The sequence below is a fragment of the Jaculus jaculus genome, chromosome 3, assembly GCF_020740685.1.
Source record: "Jaculus jaculus isolate mJacJac1 chromosome 3, mJacJac1.mat.Y.cur, whole genome shotgun sequence".
Classification (NCBI taxonomy): domain Eukaryota; kingdom Metazoa; phylum Chordata; class Mammalia; order Rodentia; family Dipodidae; genus Jaculus; species Jaculus jaculus.
Genome location: NC_059104.1, coordinates 69,807,181 through 69,828,075, shown reverse-complemented (window position 1 = coordinate 69,828,075; position 20,895 = coordinate 69,807,181). Strand labels below are relative to the sequence as shown.

Sequence of the window (20,895 nt, the reverse complement as noted above, 5' to 3'; positions counted from 1 at the left end):
CATTTGAAAATTAATGTCCTAATTATACACATCCAGTGATTAGAGAATGATGGAACTGTTCTCTTCAAAAGCAAAGTAAGTATGATAAATGAATCTTTTTCTAAATATCTTGCTCCAGCAAAAGAACTGGTACTAATCAAAAAGGCATGTTCACAACAAAAAGAAGTTTTGTCTAAACTGTTTCAAATAAGTCATATGAAATTACCTCATCTATATTACATTCATGTTCTTTACAGAGAACTTCAATAATTCTGGTATCATTTTCTAGTTGTTTTGCTATGCGAGCACTCCTGTTCTGACCCCGCCTTGGTGTTCGAGGTGAACCATTAATGGGTATTACAGCTGTTTCTGTAAAATTAGTTAAGAACAATTATAGTAAAAATTTTAAAAATAATCAAGTATTCTAATTATAGCTAGGACAAAGTCAGAAATAATATTAGTAAAATTCTATTACCTTCATTTACTAAGCTTAATTTAAGGCTAGCAATTTCATCTTATTTTTCAATACTTTTTATACTCCTCCATGTTTTTTCAGTACTGGTGATCAAACTTAGGATCCTGGTGAATACCACACATATGCTCTATCACTGAGCCTCAGACCACCCTTGAATAAAAACTGTAACTTACATGTCAATATTAGATTTTGCCATCTGAATTCTCCAAACAGCTACAAAATATCTATAATCTCATAAACCAGAGAAGGCCAGAGAAATGGATAACATTTTTTATTCATTATTAGTAATTTGTGTGTGTTTGTATATGTGTATTTATGGGGGGGGGTATGTGCCATATCCTACATGTGAACTGTACTCTTCTTCTGCCTTTTTATGTGCAACAGGGTCTTTTGTCATGGCAAAGAATGTCAGTCTAGTTTGCCTTTGAGCTTTGCAATCTCCTGGCTCCATATCCCATTGCCATAGGCATGTTGGGATGAAAGATGCATATGTTACTTTGCATCTGGCTTCATATGTGTGCTGGGAAGGATAAAATTCAGGTAAGAAGGCTCTGTAATCTAGTACCTTTAACCAGTGAGTTATGTCCCCATATCCCAAGCAGACAATTTATAAATATATCCTATTCAGTATACATAATAAAAAATGTTTTCCCCAAGACTAGAATAGAGTGAAACTCTACCTCAAAAAAAAAAAAAAAAAAAAAAACTAAACCAAGCCAGGCATGGTGGCACATGCATTTAATCCCAGTACTTGGGAGGCAGAGGCAGGATGATCTCTGTGAGTTCAAGGCCACCCTGAGACTACATAGTAAATTCCAGGTCAGCCTGAGGTATAGTGAGATTCTACCTCAAAAAAAAAAAAAAAAGTTTTCCATTGTAGAATTTTAAAATTAATAAACAAATATTTATGGGTTCAACTACTAAATATGATATAAAAGCAAAATGTAAATGTTTTAAACTCATTTAAAAGATAGGTAACTCAGTGATATCAATTACAATTTATATACTAAAAAAATCAGTCATATGGTTATTGCAATAGCCAATGCTAACAAAAACTTTAGTTGTTCCTGAAGAATGGGCCACCCTTTCCCACTGAGTGTGTTCATGTCTATCTCTTTTTGCTTTATCCTTTACTGGAAATACCCTGCCACATCTTCACTTGAACACTTTCTTTCTCAATTACTATATAACACTCACTTTAGACACTACTTCTTTTATTTTATATGATCTTCTTTGGTCTGAAAAAGCTGCAAAAAACTTTAATGTTTCTCAAACTCCCATAATATCTGCTTCATTTTGACCCAGACCAGTTATTTACATGAAATATTTTATCATTTCTTCTATAATTTATACTTCTCAGGAGCTGTGATAGTTTGAATCTGGAATATCCTGTAAAGATCCACGTGTTAAAATCTCAATCCCCAACTTGGCACTATTGGGAGGTAGCAGAAACTTCTAGTATGGAGCATTCCCTTGAAGAAGATAATGAGACTCACCCCTTCCTTAACTCTCTGTTATTCCCTGAAAGCAAGTGACAGTTTTCCTCCACCACATGTTTCTACCATGATGTGCTGCTTTGCCACAGGCCCAAGAAAAAGGTGCTAATTGATCATGGACTGAAATCTCCAGAATTGTGAGCTAAAATAAAATTTTCCATTCTATAAGTTGATCACCTCAGGTATGTTACAATAATAGAAAGCTGACTAACACAAAGGCAGAGTTCATGTCTCAATCTTGTATTATTCTCCCCATCTTAGTACAACAGTAGGCCTACTAGGTATGAGTAAAGAGAAGGAGTATTACATAACTTAAAATACTTACTATAGGGTTCTCTGAGTAGTGCGGGAGGTGAGACCTTGATAAAATAGTCAAGCACACAGAGCATTAACTGAAATGAGATCACCAGATCATCTTCCATTTGTAATACTTCTCCTGAAAATTGGTAAGATTCATATATTTCAGGAAAGTTAAGAAATTGATAAATTGGAGAAAAATGAAGGCAAGAGTATATTTAAGTATTCATTCATTTGCTGATGAACAAATCAGTAAATCAATAGAGTCATGATAGACTCTCTTTTTCTGCAAAAAAATTCAGATTTAAAACATATAAAATAATAGTTACATATAGAATTATGAAGTATTAATTTACCTTATTAATTTACCTTAACTTTAAACATCAAGATTATTAAAATAGTTAATTATTTGGTTTAAAACCATTTTGCTTCTGTAAAACTTATCTCCTATTTTGGCATGAGGTACAAAATTTGTTACATCTGAAGCATGATACACGCTAATATTTAATTTTAAATGTTTATGAAGCATATATGTTCAACTTTAACCTCCTACAAAAACTACAAATAATCAAAAACTACTATGAAATAAAACAAGACATGTGGTTAAGTATCCAGGGAGTCAGAAGGACCAGGCATCACAGAACAAGTCCCAAGCCCAGGCATGGGTAGGTTGCCAAGGAGCCAGGAACACCAGGTGGTCTACCATAAGCCCCAGACAATGGTAGGTCACCAATGCCAGATGCACCAGGCCCTTGACCCTAGCAAGTGCATAATAACCTTTCCCCTCCCCTCAGCCAAGTGACATGTAAGCCATCCAAGAGCCAGGAATACCCAATAAGCTTGCAATACAGACATGTGTCTAACTGGAACAATCCCAGGCCCAGCCTGCCCTGTGTCGTCCAGTGGAGTCACTATTGTTACATACTCAGCAAGACAAAGGGACTATCTCCAGATGGGAAAACCCCAACACAAAACAAGTAACACAAGAAACGTAGCCAAGTTTCCTCACCAAGAATGCCTGTCCCTTAGTTGAAGCCTCCAGCAGGAACTACTTAGAGGAAACTCCAGACAAAGAATTCCAAAACAGAACCATGATAAATATATACAGGAAACCTGGGGACATGAACAAACACCTAGATAAAATGCAAGAGGGGCTGGAGAGATGGCTTAGCGGTTAAACGCTTGCCTGTGAAGCCTAAGGACCCCGGTTCGAGGCTCAGTTCCCCAGGTCCCACATTAGCCAGATGCACAAGGGGGCGCACGCGTCTGGAGTTCGTTTGCAGAGGCTGGAAGCCCTGGCGCGCCCATTCTCTCTCTCCCCCTCTATCTGTCCTTCTCTCTGTGTCTGTCACTCTCAAATAAATAAATAAAAATTTAAAATGCAAGAGAATCAATTCAAAGTACTCGACAGCAGACTGAATTCAAAGTGGATATGATCAAATGTCTGAATTAATTCCAAGACAGCACAATCACCTAACTGCAGTGAGAAAGTCAAACCAAGACAGGAAAACTGACCTCAATAAAAAGAGATGCTGAGAGAAACCTAAAGGAAATAAAAACTTAATTCAAACAGATCCTTAGAAAGCTCCCAGGAAAGCACCTATAGAATAGGTAATGTAGAGAACAGCATATAAGGACCTGAGAACAAGCAGAGTATAAATAAGATTGGGAGGCCAAAATTAATGACAACTTCAAAAACATGCATGAGTAGGACATGAGAGAGAAGAGTGACACATTAAAAGACCAAATGTTCAAATCATGGCCATCAAGGAGAAGGAGAGGCCCATCCAGGTATGAAAGAAATACAGAATACACAGGACCAGAAATGAAATTCCCCATGTCAAATTATAGTTAAAACACTAAAAAGAAAATAGAAAAGAGTACTAAAACTTTAAGAGAAACAACTTACCACTTATAAAGGAAACCCATCAGAATAACATATGATTTTTCAGTGGAAACCTTAAAAGGCAGAAGAGCATGGAATGGAATGTTTCAAATATTGAAAAAGCACAGATTCTAACCTAAACTACTATACTCAGCAAAATTATCCCTCATAATAGAAGGATAAAGAAACACTTTCCATGATAAAAGCTGGCTTTATGAATATATAAGCACTAAGCCCGCTCTATGGAGTATACTAGATGAAAGACTTAACACTGAAGAAAGAATATACATACTCAAGAGGGAACAGAAGAGAAAACACAATAATCAAAACTAAAACAGTCATTAAAGCATGAAGATCAAGAGAACAACAAACTACAAAATCATCAATATGACGGGAATTAACTAATAGCTTTCAAGGATAACTCTCATTGGGCTGGGGAGATGGCTCAACAGTTAAAGGTGCTTCTTTCCAAAGCCTTCCAGCCTAGGTTGGCCCAGGTTTGATTCCCTAGTACCCACATTAAGCTAGATACATAAAGTAGTGCATGCATCTGGAGTTCATTTTCAGGGACAAGAGGTCCTGATGTACCCATTCATTCATAATTCTTTCTCTTTCTCTCTCTTTTTCCTTTATAAATAAATTTATTTTAAAAATTAAATTTAAATTATAAATTTTAAAAAAAGAATAACTTATCAATGGACTCAGCTCCTCAATCAAAAGAAACAGATTAAAAGGCTGGATTACAACACAGGATCCATCCTTTTTCTATCTTTAAGAAACTTACCTTGATTTCAAAGACAGATACCATTTGGGGGTGAAAGGCTGGAAAGTGATAGACAAGAAAATATAAATAGGAAGGGGGAGATGTCGTTATACTGATATCCAACAAAAATAAGCTTAAAGCCAAGTGTAATCAGAAGAGATAAAGCTACTTCATGCTGATCAAGGGAACAATTTTATAAAAACATATGCACCAAACACAAAGCACTGAATTTTATAGTCAAAACCTGTTAGATATAAATCCGAAAACAGTAACAGTGGTGACTTCAGTCCCCCATTATTGTCAATAAATAGATCATTTAAACAGAAAATAAACAGGGAAACAATGGAGCTAAGTGATATCACAGAGCAAAGGGACATAGAAAAATCTAAAAGAAATTCCATGAAACTCTATAAAATATACACTCTTCTCAGCAGCTCATGGAACCTTCTCTAAAATACATCCCAGGCTAAGACACAAAGCAAATTCAGAAAAAGTGAAATAAGTTCTTGAATTATGTCTACTCACAATGCAATATAGCTAGAAGCTAATAACAAAAAAAGAAATGACAAAACACATACACACACAAACTCCTGGATATGAAACAACACATACCTGAATAATGAATGGGTCATTGAAGAAATCAAAAAGGAAATAAAAAAATTTCTAGAACTGAATGAAAATGGAAACAGACTGCACCAAAACCTGTGGGACACAATGAAGGGAGTTCTAAGAAGTCTATAGCTCAAAATATCTACATTACAAACATAGAGAAATGCAAATGAATACCTTAATGATACATCTGAAGGCCTTGGAAAAACAAGAAAAATCCAAATGTCCCAGACAGAAAGAAATAATCAAGATCAGGGAAGATATTAATAGATTAGAAATGAAAAACAGTTTTTGGAAATTGATGAAAAAATTACCTGGTTCTTCAAAGAGATAAACAAGATTGAGAACCCCCTAGCCAAATTAACCAAAAGAAAGAGAAAACTATAATCAATAAAATTAGAAATGAAAAAGGAGATATTACAACAGACCCCAATGAAATTGAAAGAATCTTAAGGACATATTTGAAAACTCTATACTCCATCAAACTACAAAATTTGGAAGAAATGGATGAATTTCTTGATACATATGGTCTACCAATGTTAAACACAGAAGGGATAAATAATGGCACTGTAAGAAGTAATGAGAGTAAAAATCTCCCACCAAAAAAACACAAAACAAAAAAACTCCAGGTCCAGAAAGATTCACTGCTGAATTCTGCCACATCTTCATGGCAGATCTGAAGCTACTGCTTCTCAAGTTCTTTCATAAAATTACAAAGATTAAATGTTCCCTGAGTCCTTCTATAAAGCCAGCATTATAATAATAGTGTGCTCGCATGCGCACACACACACAGATACGCAAGAATTATACAGCAATATCATTCATGAACTGAGATACAAAAATTCTCTACAAGTCTTGCAAATCAAATCCAAGAACACATTACAAAATCATCAAATTAAAATATTTTGAAAAGGGAGGCTGAAGAGATGGTTCAGTGGTTAAGGTGTTTGCTTGCCAAGCCTAACAATCCAGGTTTAACTCCCCAGTACTCATGTAAAACCAGATGCAAAAGTAGTGTAGGCATCTGGAGTTTGTTTGCAGCAGCTGGAGGCCCTGGCGCGCCCATTCTCTCTCTGTATCTGGCTTTCTCTCTTTTTACTTGCAAATAAATTTTTAAAACTCTACTAGAAAATAAATAAATATTTTTTTAAATATCATATACCTTAATCAAGTAGGTTTCATCCCAGGGATACAGGGATGATTCAACATACAGAAATCAATAAATATAATTCATCATATAAGCAGACTTAAGGACAGAAATCATATAATCATATCAATTAATACAAAAAAGACCTTTGATAAAATATAGCATCTTCCCTCCAAAAAAAGTATAGCACCCTTTTATGATAAAGAAAAACATTGGAGAGATGAGGAATGGAGGGATTATATCTCAACATAATAAAGGCTACATACTAAAAAAGAACTTAAAGCAAACATCATACTAAATGGGAAAAGGATGAAGCATTCCCAAAGGATCTGGAACAAGGATGTTCCCTCTCCCCACAACTATTTAACATCATACTTAGTCTTAGCTTAAGCAATACGGCAAGAGAAATAAATAAAAGGGATACAAATTGGAAAGGAAGAAGTTAAGCTAGCCTTATTTTCAGATGATAGGATTTTGTGATTTTGTACTTAAGAGGCCCTGAAGCGCACACCTCCCCCCCCCAATAAAACTCCTAGACCTGATAAACACTTTCAGCAAAATGACAACATATAAAGTAAATACACAAAAATCAGCCTACTTTTATGCCAATGACAAACATACTGAGAAATAAATCAGGGAAACAGAACCATTTACAATATCCACAAAAAAAAGAAAAACAAAGTATTGGAGAATATCTCTAACCAAGGAAGTGAAAGACCTCTACAATGAAAACATTAAAACACTGAAGATGAGCTGCAGAGGTGCTTAGCGGTTAAGGTGCTTGCCAGCAAAGCCTAAGGACCTAAGTTCGATTCTCTAGGTCCCACATAAGACATGGTGATGCATGCATCTGGAGTTTGCAGTGGCTACAGGCCCTGGCATGCCCTCTTTCTTTCTTTCTTTCTTTCTTTCTTTCTCTCTTTCTTTCTTTCTCTCTCTTGCCTCTAATAAGTAAATAAAAATAAATCTTTAAAAAAACTGAAGAAAGAAACTGAAGAAGACACCAGAAGATGGAAAGATTTTCCTATGCTAATGGCAAAATTTCCCATGGTTTTACAGATTCTGTTTGGAATAGTTAGATCTGGTTGTATGCTGTAGTGTCCATAGTAGTGGTCAAGAAGCTAGAATAGGCTTGAAGATAGGAGTAGGGAGGAACCAGGGCAAGGGATAGTAGACAGACAAGTGGAAGAACAGAATACAGGGAGTAGAAAGGTCTAAGGGGCGGCAGGGGAAAGGGACAGAAAGAAGAGGCATAAAACTAAAGAGGTTATGAATAAGTACCATAGAAATCTACTTCATTACTTAATTAAAAGACATAATTTGTTTTTTAAAAAACAAAGATGGGGATAGAGATTGTTTAGGTAGAAGTTCTGCTGAAATAAAGAAAGCTTTACTCTGAAACCATAGGTTGTTGCAGGGAAATCCTAATGCTGGGGAATGGTTGCTCAGCTCACAGTGAGTAATGGTCACAGAGACCCATAAGACTCCCAAAATAATACAGGTCATAGCCAAAGTGCTCGGTTACCCACCAGAACTAGATGGTAAAATCCTATTGTTGAAAACAACATAGGCTGTGGTTACAGTACACTAAGAAATCAAGCTGGAACTGAGATGGAAGCTATCTCCCTATTGGATGGTTGGCACAGTGCTAAAAAGCACTATGTGAAATGCTGGGGAAGGGGCAGAGAGAAAGATCAAATCTAGTCTGAACAAACTTCAGATCCTACAAGCTACAAAATCAACCATTCAGGCAAGATTCATGAACAGATACAATAGTGGCACATAAGTTGTAAGGGTAATGAACTGCACTCTGGATAAGAGGCCCCACTTAGTGGGAAGGAATTCATGCCTGATACTGAAAACAGAGTCAAAAGTCTATGGCTTGGAAGGTTATAGGCCTCAGAAAGAAGCTTTTGCAGTTCTTTGGGTTATCATCTAAAACCCTTCTAAGTGTGTATGTTTATGCCCATTGATTTAGTGTTGATCTTACTTTTAGTTAAAAAAAAAAAAAAAAAAAAAAAAAAACAGACTGGGCCTGGTGGTGCACACCTTTAATTCCAGCACTCGGGAGGCAGAGGTAGGAGGATTGCCATGAGTTCGAGGCCAGTCTGAAATTGCATAGTAAATCCCAAGTCAGCCTGGGCCAGAGCGAGACCCTACCTCGAAAAACCAAAAAACAAAAACAAACAAACAAACAAACAAAAACCTTTTCACAGATGACAACAGATGCTAGCAAGACCCAAGACTCAGAAAAATGACAAAAGGAGAAAGTACAGTGCTTAGCACAGGGTGGGTCATCTCTGTCACACCTCTCAGGCTTCAGGGATAGCAGCTGAACAAATATGAGTGCTGCTCTCCCTGCTAGCCAGAGAATTGTCCCTATGGAGATGGCAGTAGACACTGAAGTGACTCATCAAAGATGAAAAGTAGTATCAAGAGTCTAACACTGAAGGAGATTTCTTTCACACTCTCTGAGGCTTAGGGAACATTGTGGAAGTAAGGGCAGAAAGAATGTAAGACCCACAGGGTGCATGGGCATACTTTGGCACACTCTATTACCCATACCCACAAGACCAGCACCTAACATGGACTGAGCCCAACAACAATTTCATATGATGGACAGAGGAGGACAAAAGGAATGAGACAACAAATTAGAGGAAGGACTACCTTGAAAGAGAAGGGTCCTCAGGGGATGGAGGGTAGAGGAGAGCAGACAGAAGGGGAATCTGGGACTAGAACAATCAAATTACTGTATGTTCATATATTAAAAGTCTGTAATTTTTTTTTGAAAAGAACAAAATTAGAAGATAATTATAAGGTCATCTATACAGAATTATTTAGCATATTTAGGACAAATCCTAATAGTTTATATATATACATGCAATAGAGGGTTATATGGAAATTTTAGAAAATATTTCTGTGCCATGTAAGTTTTGCTAGATCCATAGGTCTATGGTACAAAAATATGTTTACAATATACTCAGAAGCTAATAAGAAATATAGAGGGATGATGAAGAACAAAGTATAATGACATATATGTATGAAAACGTCGAATGAAACCCAATACTTTGAACGCCATTCTTTAAACAATAATGAAAAAAATGAATAACACAGAGGTAAAGAATGATACCAAGCACTTCTAAATAAAAACAGTAAAGAGAAGTCAGATAAACAACTGTTTTTCCTCTGATAGCTAATACGATGAAATAAAATAATATGATGGTTAAAAGTGCTACTAGAAATTCAAAAATGAAAATAATTCAGAGGTCATTCTTATCTTTTTCCTCTTCCGATTTGAAGGAGTAGAAATTGCTATATAAGGGTAAAACAAGGAAAACAATTATGGTTAATGGACTAAGAGTTTCTAGGGTTCTGTGCTGATGGGAAATGATCTGAATCCTGAAACAATCCTATTGTTTAAAAAAAAAAAAAAAAGGAATAAAGGATTTACAAAGTTCATTCTAAGAACAGTTCAGAATCACAAAGGCTCAAAGGGTTCCAGATGAATTTCCTACTTTCTCCCTCACCTCCTGACTAAAGATAAGTAAGATACCTGTTCACTGCACACTATAGTTCATTATAGTTCTCTCCCTCACTTAGTGGCTATCTAGCTAAATGGACATAGTGTAAGTGCAAAGAATTTAATGAACTCTGCAGGCATAGAGGCACAACTGTAATCTTAGTACTTGGAAGGTGGAGGCAGGAAGATTGCAAGTTTGAAGCTAGCCTGGACTATACTGTAAGAACTCATTTTAAAAAGTAAAAATAGGCTAGGGTGCTTGCTTGCAAAGCCTGTCAACCCAGGCTCAATTCATGTATCTTAAGTTTTTTTTTTGGTGGCAGGGGGCCTTGACATGCTAGTACTCAGTAAACTTGACCACTCCCCCCCCCACTGTGTGAGTGTGTATGTGTGTTTAAATATATTTTTAAAAAAGAAAAACAAACAAAGGAACTCACTCAACTTAAATGATATAAAAAGCAAAGTGTTAGGCAAGCTAAGAAAAAACTGAGACCAAATATCCCCAATATAAAAATTGTTTGGTCCCAACAGATGAATGAGTCACAGTAAAAATAGTCAGCACATAAAAATACAAAAGACAAAATGAGAAAAATATAAACTTGGAGGACAAAGACAATCCAACATAAAACAGTTAATGTTCTTGAAACATAAAATAATAACTTAATTGATAAAATAACATTTTTTTTTTGAGGCAGGGTCTCATTCAAGGTCAGGCTGACCTGGAACTCACTCTGTATCCAAGGCGGGCCTCAAACTCACAGTGATCCTCCTACCTCTGTCTTTCTAGTGCTAAGGCATGCGCCACCACACCCAGCTTTAAAATAGCACTTCATATTATAACATATTAATATACCTCAGAAATGAAATACAGAATCTGAAAGTTTAAAAGAGACACAGTGTTCCAAGAAAAACCAATGTAGTATAATATAAATCATGATTTACCCTGGTAAAGATATTAAACATCTAAAATATTTGTAATCGTAAAAAAGAATTATTCAACTGTTGAGCAACTAAATAAAAGAAAATAAAGCTAGTCTCAGATTTCTCAACACCTACATTCAATACAAAAATAAACAAATAAATAAAATACTGTCCTAAGGGTCAGAGTCAAGCTGTCCTTCAAGTTTATGAACATGATCCAAAAATTTGGCAAACATAAGTGATATGGCATCCAAAGTCCTCTTTTTAAAAACTCTTTGATGGTATCATCCATAGAAAGTGAATCAAAATAACTCAGAAACATACAAACTGTAAGTAAGGAGTGTTGTGGGCTTAGAATACTTTTAAATACAGAAAAGGGACTAAAAATATATAATTATAACTACAGATATAATATAAATTATATAGTTTCTAATAAGGACAATAAAATGTATTAATCAGAAAGTGTAAAGAAGGAAGGTATGAACTCAAAGGAGATCCTAACATTGTTCTTCAAAGTAGATAATGTACATTGTTATAGAATTCCTTTTTCTGTAATAAGGTTGTGTCAAGATTCAGATTGTTCTCAATCAGCATAAGACACTGGACTCTCTGTCAATTATCCTTAGCTGTTTACTTCCATTTTACCTTTCCTCAGCAACTCCTACCCCTCTAAGTCATAAGTGGACAGAGATGAGCACTTCTCCTGAATTACCTTTAAATTTTGATATAGGTACTAACACATAACCAGTGCATTTTCCCCTTTCATTTATGTTAAAATTATCAAAGCATAAAATTGAAAAAAAAGATCCTAACCTTTATCATAATGATTGCTCATAATCTTAGAATTAGCCGGGTGTGGTGACGCACGCCTTTAATCCCAGCACTCGGGAGGCAGAGGTAGGAGGATTGCTATGAGTTCGAGGCCACCCTGAGACTCCATAGTGAATTCCAGGTCAGCCTGGACCAGAGTGAGACCCTACCTCGAAAAACCAAAAAAAAAAAAAGAAGCAAAATAATCTTAGAATTATTTTTTTGTTGGTGTTTTCAAGGTAGGGCTTCACTCTAGCCCAGGCTAACTTGGAATTCACTCTGTAGTCCCAGACTGGCCATGATCTCACAGTGACTTTTCTACCTCTGTCCTAGCATAGATTCCAGCCCTACTACTAGCAAAAAGGAATAGAAAGGAAAAAGGAAAAAGGGAGGAAAGGAGAGAGGGAAAGACATAAAATGAAACATTTCCAATGTTCTATTATCAGTGCTACAAGAAGCTGTTAACAGTTAATAAACCATACAGAAAATGGACTGGGAAGAAGGTACACTACTAATTGAATAAAGTTTTTTATGCTTAGTCCAAAGGCTAATTTAATTATTGCATTTGAAACATCAGCATGTAATAACATTGTTAATTTACCTTTAGCTAATAAAAATGTGATCCAAGAAATTTTTAGCACCAACATAGAATTTATTTCAGTAGATGTCCTAGTAAAGAAATAGCAGAAAAAAAGAGAAATATTTAATATTGACAGCTTTTCCCACTTTACCTGTGAGGTGGTTTATTTTGTTTTAAATTGTAGATTTGAGTTAAATACAACACAGTCCATCTTAAATGTGCAATTTACACCTCAATTTAATTTACCTCAATTCATTCGCTATGTCTAGATATTTATTCTAATCTAAAAATATATAAATCCCAGTATAAACTATAATTTAGTCTTTTTGCTCTTTGTTTTCCAATTATAAATAACAACATAAGCAGGAAAATGAAGGTTTGGATAACTCTAGCCTGCTAACTTTACCTTGATAATTTTTCCAGATATTCAGTCATTGAAATTAACAGATTCATATCAATTAGTGAATACATAATTTCCTTTTATATCAATCATCTTCAATGGAACAGAAAATCTCCGACACTACCCATGCTGTTTCCAAAAAAAACTGTGGATATACTGTTAGAGCATGCTTTACACATTTTAAAAAACAATTCAGGAATTTTAATATGGACTTTCATATTTATTCTGACAAAGAAATTATGTTAGACCTTGTTAATAAAGCCCATGTGATAGATCCTCAATAAATATTTAATCAATGAATTGTATTTTTCCCAGAACTGAATCAAATGCCATTTTATTAATTCTCCTTTGTAATACAAGGCATATATTACTTTAAAGGGTAATCTACATAGGATTCTACCACCTTAACTTATAAAGTAGCAAGCTATCATTAATTAAACTAACCCTAATTTTTCAATATGTTTGAGATTATCCAAGAGAAATATTTTTAAAGTGAAAATTAACATATTTTGAACTACTTACACACTGTTGGATTGTGTCAAATATATAAGTTCACATGTCCTGGAAAAAAGAAATAATTTCATTAATTTTTAAAAAGCTTTTTTAAAAGTTACTTTTAGCCTAGAGAGATAGCTCAGCAGTTAAAAGCACTTGCTTCCAAAGCCTGAGAGCCACAGTTCAATTCCCCAGTACCATGTAAAGCCAGATGCAAAAAGTAGCATGTGCGTATAGAGTTCAGTTGCAACAGAAACAGGCCCTGGCTTGCCCATATATTCTCTCTCTGTCTGCTACTTTTATATTGTATCATAATAGATCATATTTATTATAGTACTTTATTCATCTTAGAGAAGTAGACATTTTAGGACAAAAATTTACATAACAACATTCTGAAACAGAGTTATTCAGTTTATGAAATTTCACATCACTACAATATCTAATTACAGAAGGACTGGACACACCATGTTTACTTTTAAGTTACAATATATTTTATAACTGATGAACTAGTCATAGTCAGAATATTATATCAAATGGTAACTAATGATTATTTAACTTATAGTCATAAAAGTGACCCTGTAGCAAATAGGCTTTTGTATCACAATTATTTTTCACAATTACCCTTGGAAAAAGATACAAATAAGACAGAAAAAGAAAACTGCTGATCCAAGGTTGATAACATTAAAGCAAAATTATTACATAAGGCTAAACAACAAAAATTTTAAATCTCTTTTACAAAGGCCTAGTCAGTCAGTTCTTAAAGCCAAATTCCTTAAAGCTACATTACTCCCTAGATTAAAATCATTCAATGACTTTTCATTGTCTGCAGGGTATGGTCCAAGCTCACTACCAGTCTGATACTTTCCTACTGCCCTCATTAGAAATATCAAAATGGGGCTAGAGGGATGGCTTAGCAGTTCAGGCACCTGCCTGCTAAGCCTAAGAACTCCTGTTCAAATCCTCCAGATCCCATGAATAGCCAGACACAACAGTGATGCAAACATGTTATGCCACACATGACCACAGGGGAAGCACATATCTGGAGTTTGTTTACAGAGGTTTAAAGGCCCTGGTGCTCCCATTCTTTGTCTCTCTCTCCTCTCCTCCCCACTTTGTCTCTCAACCAAAATAATAATGAAAATTTTAAGAAATATCAAAATACATCCTGCTACTGCTTTGGCACTGTGCCACACAAAGTCACCCTGCCTAATATGCTCGGGTCCAGTCCTTGCTCATGCTGCTTATTAAATTTCTTTTTCCATTAAACCCTATTCACATTTGTCCCTGACTAAAAACACATTGCAAGTTACCCTTCTCATTGCAACATAATATTTTGCTCACTGCTAGTTTCTACTTCTGAGTATAATACTCAACAAAGGAATATAACATTTGTGGTTGCTTTTATTTATACAAAATATGATTCATTTATTTATTTACAGTTTTTCCATGATCATAATGTCATATGATTTTTGCATCTCCAGTACCCATACAGCGGGGTGCTAATACTTAGCTAAGGTTTGTTGTGACTAATTTATGCGCAATGAAACAACTGGCAATGTGAATTATCTTAAAATATATTCCACAAAGTACATCTTTCAAAAGATTGTAATTGGTGTTTAATATATATAAGCATATAAATGTAGTTGAGTAAGTTTAGAAAATCTGAATTCAACCAAGTCCAACAGATCTATTCTGTAGTTCTAAGGATCTCAGCTTGCCACTATACATTATGACTATCTAAAGGGATGGTATAGTATATACTGTTTCCTAAACTGGGTGGGATTTTGGTTTTTAAATGTTGATATTCATGCAAAGCTTCTTATGTTTGCAATAGGTACTGAACTAAAACAATGTCGATGCATTATCTCATTTAATATATTGAGCACTTAATAGGTACTATTATTAACTTATTTAGTCATTGGAAAACTAGGTGTTCAAGTTAGATAGCTCACTTGTCCAAGATCATACAGCATGTGTTAAGGCTCAAGTTAGAATCAAAATTTATCTTATTGCATTCTCTTACACTAAACTCTTACCATAACTTCTTTTTAGTAGCTATATACTAGACTACTAGATAGATCACAGTACTGTTCTATTCTATATGGGCACATTTTTACTTCATATTGTAGAAAGGAATCTGCACAAACATATTATAAACATAGACAAATTGCTAATGACCTATTTGTTTAGAGTAACCCCAGTCCAAATGGAGCCCTGGGAGGAACTCGGTGGTATTGGGAGTATGCTGCACAGACGGAAAATGAAGTAAAAAGTGCAAGAGACAAGTACCAACACCATGAATCTTAAAGACAAGGCTGACCACCTGACTCCAGTAGCAAGACTAAACTACTAAACTACTTTTGCTACCATTCCCCATAGTTTTGTTAGATGGAAATGAGAGGAAATATAGATTTTAAGATGTCAATTTGCTATCATAGAACAGCAGCTCTCTGAATAAAGTACAGCTAAAAGATTGCTATTTAGCTCATTGCTCTAGCCCAGACTGACCTGGAATTCACTATGTAGTCTCAGGGTGGCCTCGAACTCATGGTGATCCTCCTACCCCTGCCTCCTGAGTGCTGGGATTAAAGGTGTGAGCTGGCTTTATAACACAAAGTTTAGTATTCTAGTTACATCCTGAAGGAACTCTTTGAGAACTCTGTTCTTGTGTCCTATTATTAACTCACTTAAAAACACTACTGTTGGGGACTTCCGGTTAAGATGGCGGCGTAGGTACCACGCCAAAGCAGCCTAGGGGGAAAAAAGACCAAAAAAACTCAGCAAAATACACACTTTTACTAAAAAGTGAGGTGTATAGGAAATTAAAGCGGCAGCGGAGAAGTAGAAGAGTTATAGAGCATCCAGAGCCTGCACAGGCGGGAAAAGCAGCTCCGGCAGCTCGGCCAACCGCCGCGGCCGCAGCGCAGCAGAAAGCCGCCAGACTCTCGGCTCGAGCCGCAGGAAAAGCCAGGTGCGGGATTTTCCCCTCACACTGCGCTCTCCGCAACTCGGAAACGTGAGGGTAGAGCGGCAGCGAGCAGCGGAGGAGCAGACCGCGAGGTAGAAGAACACGTGGAGCAGTGAGACAACCAGAGCAGCCGCGGCTCCCTCCCCTCCCCCACCGCCTGAGCCCAGCTCCAGCGAACAGAGAAGCGGCCCGGGACCCGGCCACGCCAACTTGGGCTGACAGTGGGACCCAAGCAGGAGCAGAGTTCGGGAGCAACATCAGCGGCTCCAGCACCGGTACCAGCGGCCCCAGCAGCAGCGGACCCAGGAGTGGCATCGGCGGCAGATCCTGCAGCAGCGGCTTCGGGGGGAGCAGCGGCGGTGGACACGGCAGCGGCAGCTTCAGCAGCGGTGGTGGCTCCGGCGGTGGCAGCTACGGCAGCAGCAGAGGGAGCAGCAGCAGCTCGGTTTGCCCCATAGGAAGAGCAACTGCCCAGCTCCAGAAATCAGAACAGCAGCCCGACGACCCAGGCAGCAACTTGACTGAGACCAAAATCACCCAAGGTAACTGGGATGGCACCAGGGAAGGGTCTCACTTGGTCACAAGCTGACTTGGATCCCTCAACAGACCAGAAATCTAAACCTCTTTGTTGATAGAGGATCTGGTCATTATAATAACTACTCTTGCATACATACTCGGGGCTGTTTTTGATTGAATGTGTACAGTGCTTAGTTAAATTTTAGAATCTACCTGTATTTTATTACACTCAGCCTGCTTGAATACTCCTATAGCAGGGAAACTCAACCCCTAAGAACATCTTTGTAGATAATCTGAGAGTCTTAAGAGCCACACCTAATACCTTAAGGTCCTACCCTGAAAATATATTACATCAAATCAATTGATACAGCTAAGAATACACAGCTAGCTAGAAAATCCAAGCATTAACTTAATCCAAGATGCAAAAATATATACATTAGAACACAAGAAACACTAAAAAGCAAGACGATATAAATCCACCTAAAAGTATTAATGCATCAGAAATGTCCTCCAGTGAGAAAGAGTTAGAGGAAATGCCTGAGAAAGAGTTCAAAAGAATAATTAAAAATATGTTCAAAGAGGTCAAAGAACACATGAAAACAATCAAAGAAGAAATCAAAGAGGAAAGCAAAGGAATAAGAAGAAGCAGGCAGGACTCCAATTTAATGAAATAAAGAAGGCAATACAAGACATAAATAGGGAAATAGAAATAATAAAGATAAACCAGTCAGAATTACTAGCAATGAAGAACACAGTTAATGAAATAAAAAAACTCTGTAGAAAATCTCACCAGTAGGATGGATGAGGGAGAGGACAGAATATCTAAGCTAGAAGACCAGGTGGCAGACCTAATGCAGTCCAACAAAGAGAAAGACAAACTTATAGAAAAGTATGAGTGGGAATTTCAAGATATTCGGGACACTATGAAAAGATCCAATATAAGAATTCAGGGCATAGGAGAAGGAGAAGAACTCCACTCCAGAGGCATAGTAGGCATCTTCAACAAAATCATAGAGGAAAATTTCCCCCAAATTGGGAAAGAGGTGCCAATACAGATACAGGAAGCCTTTAGAACCCCAGCCAGACAAAACCCAGAAAGAACCTCTCCTCGCCATATCATAATCAAACTTCCAAACACACACACCAAAGAAAAAATATTGAAAGCAGTTAGAGAGAAAAATCAAGTTACCTACAAAAGCAAGCCCATCAGGATTACAGCAGATTATTCAACACAAACTTTTAAAGCCAGAAGGGCTTGGAGTGATATTTTCCAAGTTCTGAAAGATAACAACTGTCAACCAAGGTTACTTTATCCTGCAAAGTTATCCATTCAAATAGATGGAGAAATAAAGACATTCCATGACAAAAGCAGGTTAAAGGAGTATTTGAAGACAAAACCAGCTCTACAGAAAATACTTGATAGAATCCTCCATGCTGAAGAAAAGGAAAAGCACACATATAAGGAACATAGAAAAAACAAGCTATACTCAAATACCAGTTAACAGAAGAGAGCACAGGAAGAACCAGAAACACACACACAAAAAAAAATGGCAAACATAAATACACACCTTACAATAATATCTCTTAATATCAACGGTCTCAATGCCCCAACGAAAAGACATAGATTTGCAGACTGGGTTAAAAAGCAGGATCCTACAATTTGTTGTCTCCAAGAAACTCACCTTTCTACAAAGGATAGACATTAACTTAGGGTGAAAGGTTGGAAGACGGTGTTTCAAGCAAATGGGCCTAGAAAACAAGCAGGGGTTGCTATCCTAATATCAGACAGGGTAGACTTTAGTCCAACGTTAGTCAAGAAAGATAAGGAAGGTCACTTTATATTGATTAAGGGCACACTCCAACAGGAGGACATTACAATCCTAAACATATATGCACCTAACATGGGGGCTCCCAAATTCGTCAAACAAACTCTATTAGAACTAAGGTCACAGATAACACCAAACACAGTGGTGGTGGGTGACTTTAACACCCCACTCTCATCAATTGACAGGTCATCCAGGGAAAGAATAAACAGAGGGGCATCTGGACTAAATGAAGTCATAGAAGGACTGGACCTAACAGATATATATAGGACATTTCATCCAAAGGCTGCAGAATATACATTCTTTTCAGCAGCACATGGAACATTCTCTAAAATAGACCATATATTAGGACACAAAGCAAATCTTTACAAATTCAGGAAAATTGAAATAATTCCTTGCATTCTATCTGACCACAATGGAATTAAACTACAAATCAGTAGCAAGAAAGGCTATAGAGCATACACAAAATCATGGAAACTAAACAATACACTACTAAATGATGAGTGGATCAATGAAGAAATCAAAAAGGAAATCAAAAAATTTATAGAGTCAAATGATAATGAGAACACAACATACCAAAATCTCTGGAACACAATGAAGGTAGTTCTAAGAGTTAAATTTATAGCCTTAAGTGCCTATATTAAGAAATTAGAAAGGTCGCAAATAAACGACCTAATGCTTCGCCTTAAAGCCTTGGAAAAAGAAGAACAAGGCAAACCAAAAATCAGTAGACGGGAAGAAATAATAAAGATTAGGGCAGAAATTAATGAAACAGAAACAAAAAGAACAATCCAAAGAATTAATGAAACAAAGAGTTGGTTCTTTGAAAGGATAAACAAGATTGATAAACCCTTAGCAAATCTGACCAAAAGAAAGACAGAAGAGACACAAATTAATAAAATCAGAGATGAACAAGGTAACATCACAACAGATTCCAGAGAAATTCAAAAAATCATAGGACATACTATAAAAGCATATACTCCACAAAGTATGAAAATCTGAAAGAAATGGATGATTTCCTTGATCTATATGACCCACCTAAATTAAATCAAAATGAGATTAATCACTTAAATAGACCTATAACAAACATGGAGATCCGAACAGTTATCAATAATCTCCCAACTAAAAAAAGCCCAGGCCCGGATGGATTCACTGCTGAATTTTTCCAGACTTTTAAGGAAGAGCTAACACCATTGCTTCTTAAGCTTTTCCAGGAAATAGAAAAGGAAGAAATTCTACCAAACTCCTTCTATGAGGCCAGCATCACCCTGATACCAAAACCAGGCAAAGATAGAACAAAAAAAGAAAATTACAGACCAATCTCCCTCATGAACATAGATGCAAAAATTCTCAACAAAATATTGGCAAAGAGAATACAAGAGTATATCAAAAAGATCATTCACCCTGACCAAGTAGGCTTTATCCCAGAGATGTAGGGATGGTTCAACATACGCAAATCTATAAATGTAATACATTACATAAACGGGTTGAAGGACAAAAATCACATGATCATCTCATTAGATGCAGAGAAAGCATTTGACAAAATCCAACATCCCTTCATGATAAAAGTCCTACAGAGACTGGGAATAGAAGGAACATATCTCAATATAATAAAGGCTATTTATGACAAGCCTACAGCCAACATATTACTAAATGGGGAAAAACTGGAAGCTTTTCCACTCAAATCAGGAACAAGACAAGGGTGTCCACTGTCCCCACTTCTATTTAATATAGTTTTGGAAGTCTTAGCCATAGCAATAAGGCAAGAGACACACATAAAAGGGATACAAATTGGAAAGGAAGAAATCAAGTTATCATTATTTGCAGATGACATGATTCTATACATTAAGGAGCCGAAAGACTCTATAGCAAGCTGTTAGAGCTGATCAAAACCTACAGCAATGTAGCAGGATACAAAAATAAATACACAGAAATCAGTGGCCTTCATATATGCTAACAACAAACACACAGAGGATGAAATCAGAGAATCACTCCCATTCACAATTGCATCAAAAAAAATAAAATACCTTGGAATAAACCTAACCAAGGAAGTAAAGAATCTATACAATGAGAACTTTAAAACACTCAAGCGAGAAATTGCAGAAGACACTAGAAAGTGGAGAAACATCCCTTGTTCCTGGATTGGAAGAATCAATATTGTCAAAATGGCAATCTTACCTAAAGCAATCTACACATTTAATGCAATCCCTA

The 20,895-nt window shown here is 36.4% G+C and overlaps 1 protein-coding gene across 1 annotated transcript in view; it reads right to left on the bottom strand.

Moving 5' to 3' along the window:
- The window catches only part of Rb1 (RB transcriptional corepressor 1), a 199,842-nt gene that overhangs the window by 139,071 nt on the left and 39,876 nt on the right, over window positions 1-20,895 (bottom strand). The window contains exons 5-8 of the mRNA XM_045145284.1: window positions 13,405-13,443; window positions 12,504-12,571; window positions 2,276-2,386; window positions 206-348 (exon numbers count right to left, since the gene is read on the bottom strand). Of these exons, the coding sequence (XP_045001219.1) occupies window positions 206-348; window positions 2,276-2,386; window positions 12,504-12,571; window positions 13,405-13,443 (361 nt within the window). The remainder of the gene's footprint in view (window positions 1-205; window positions 349-2,275; window positions 2,387-12,503; window positions 12,572-13,404; window positions 13,444-20,895) is intronic.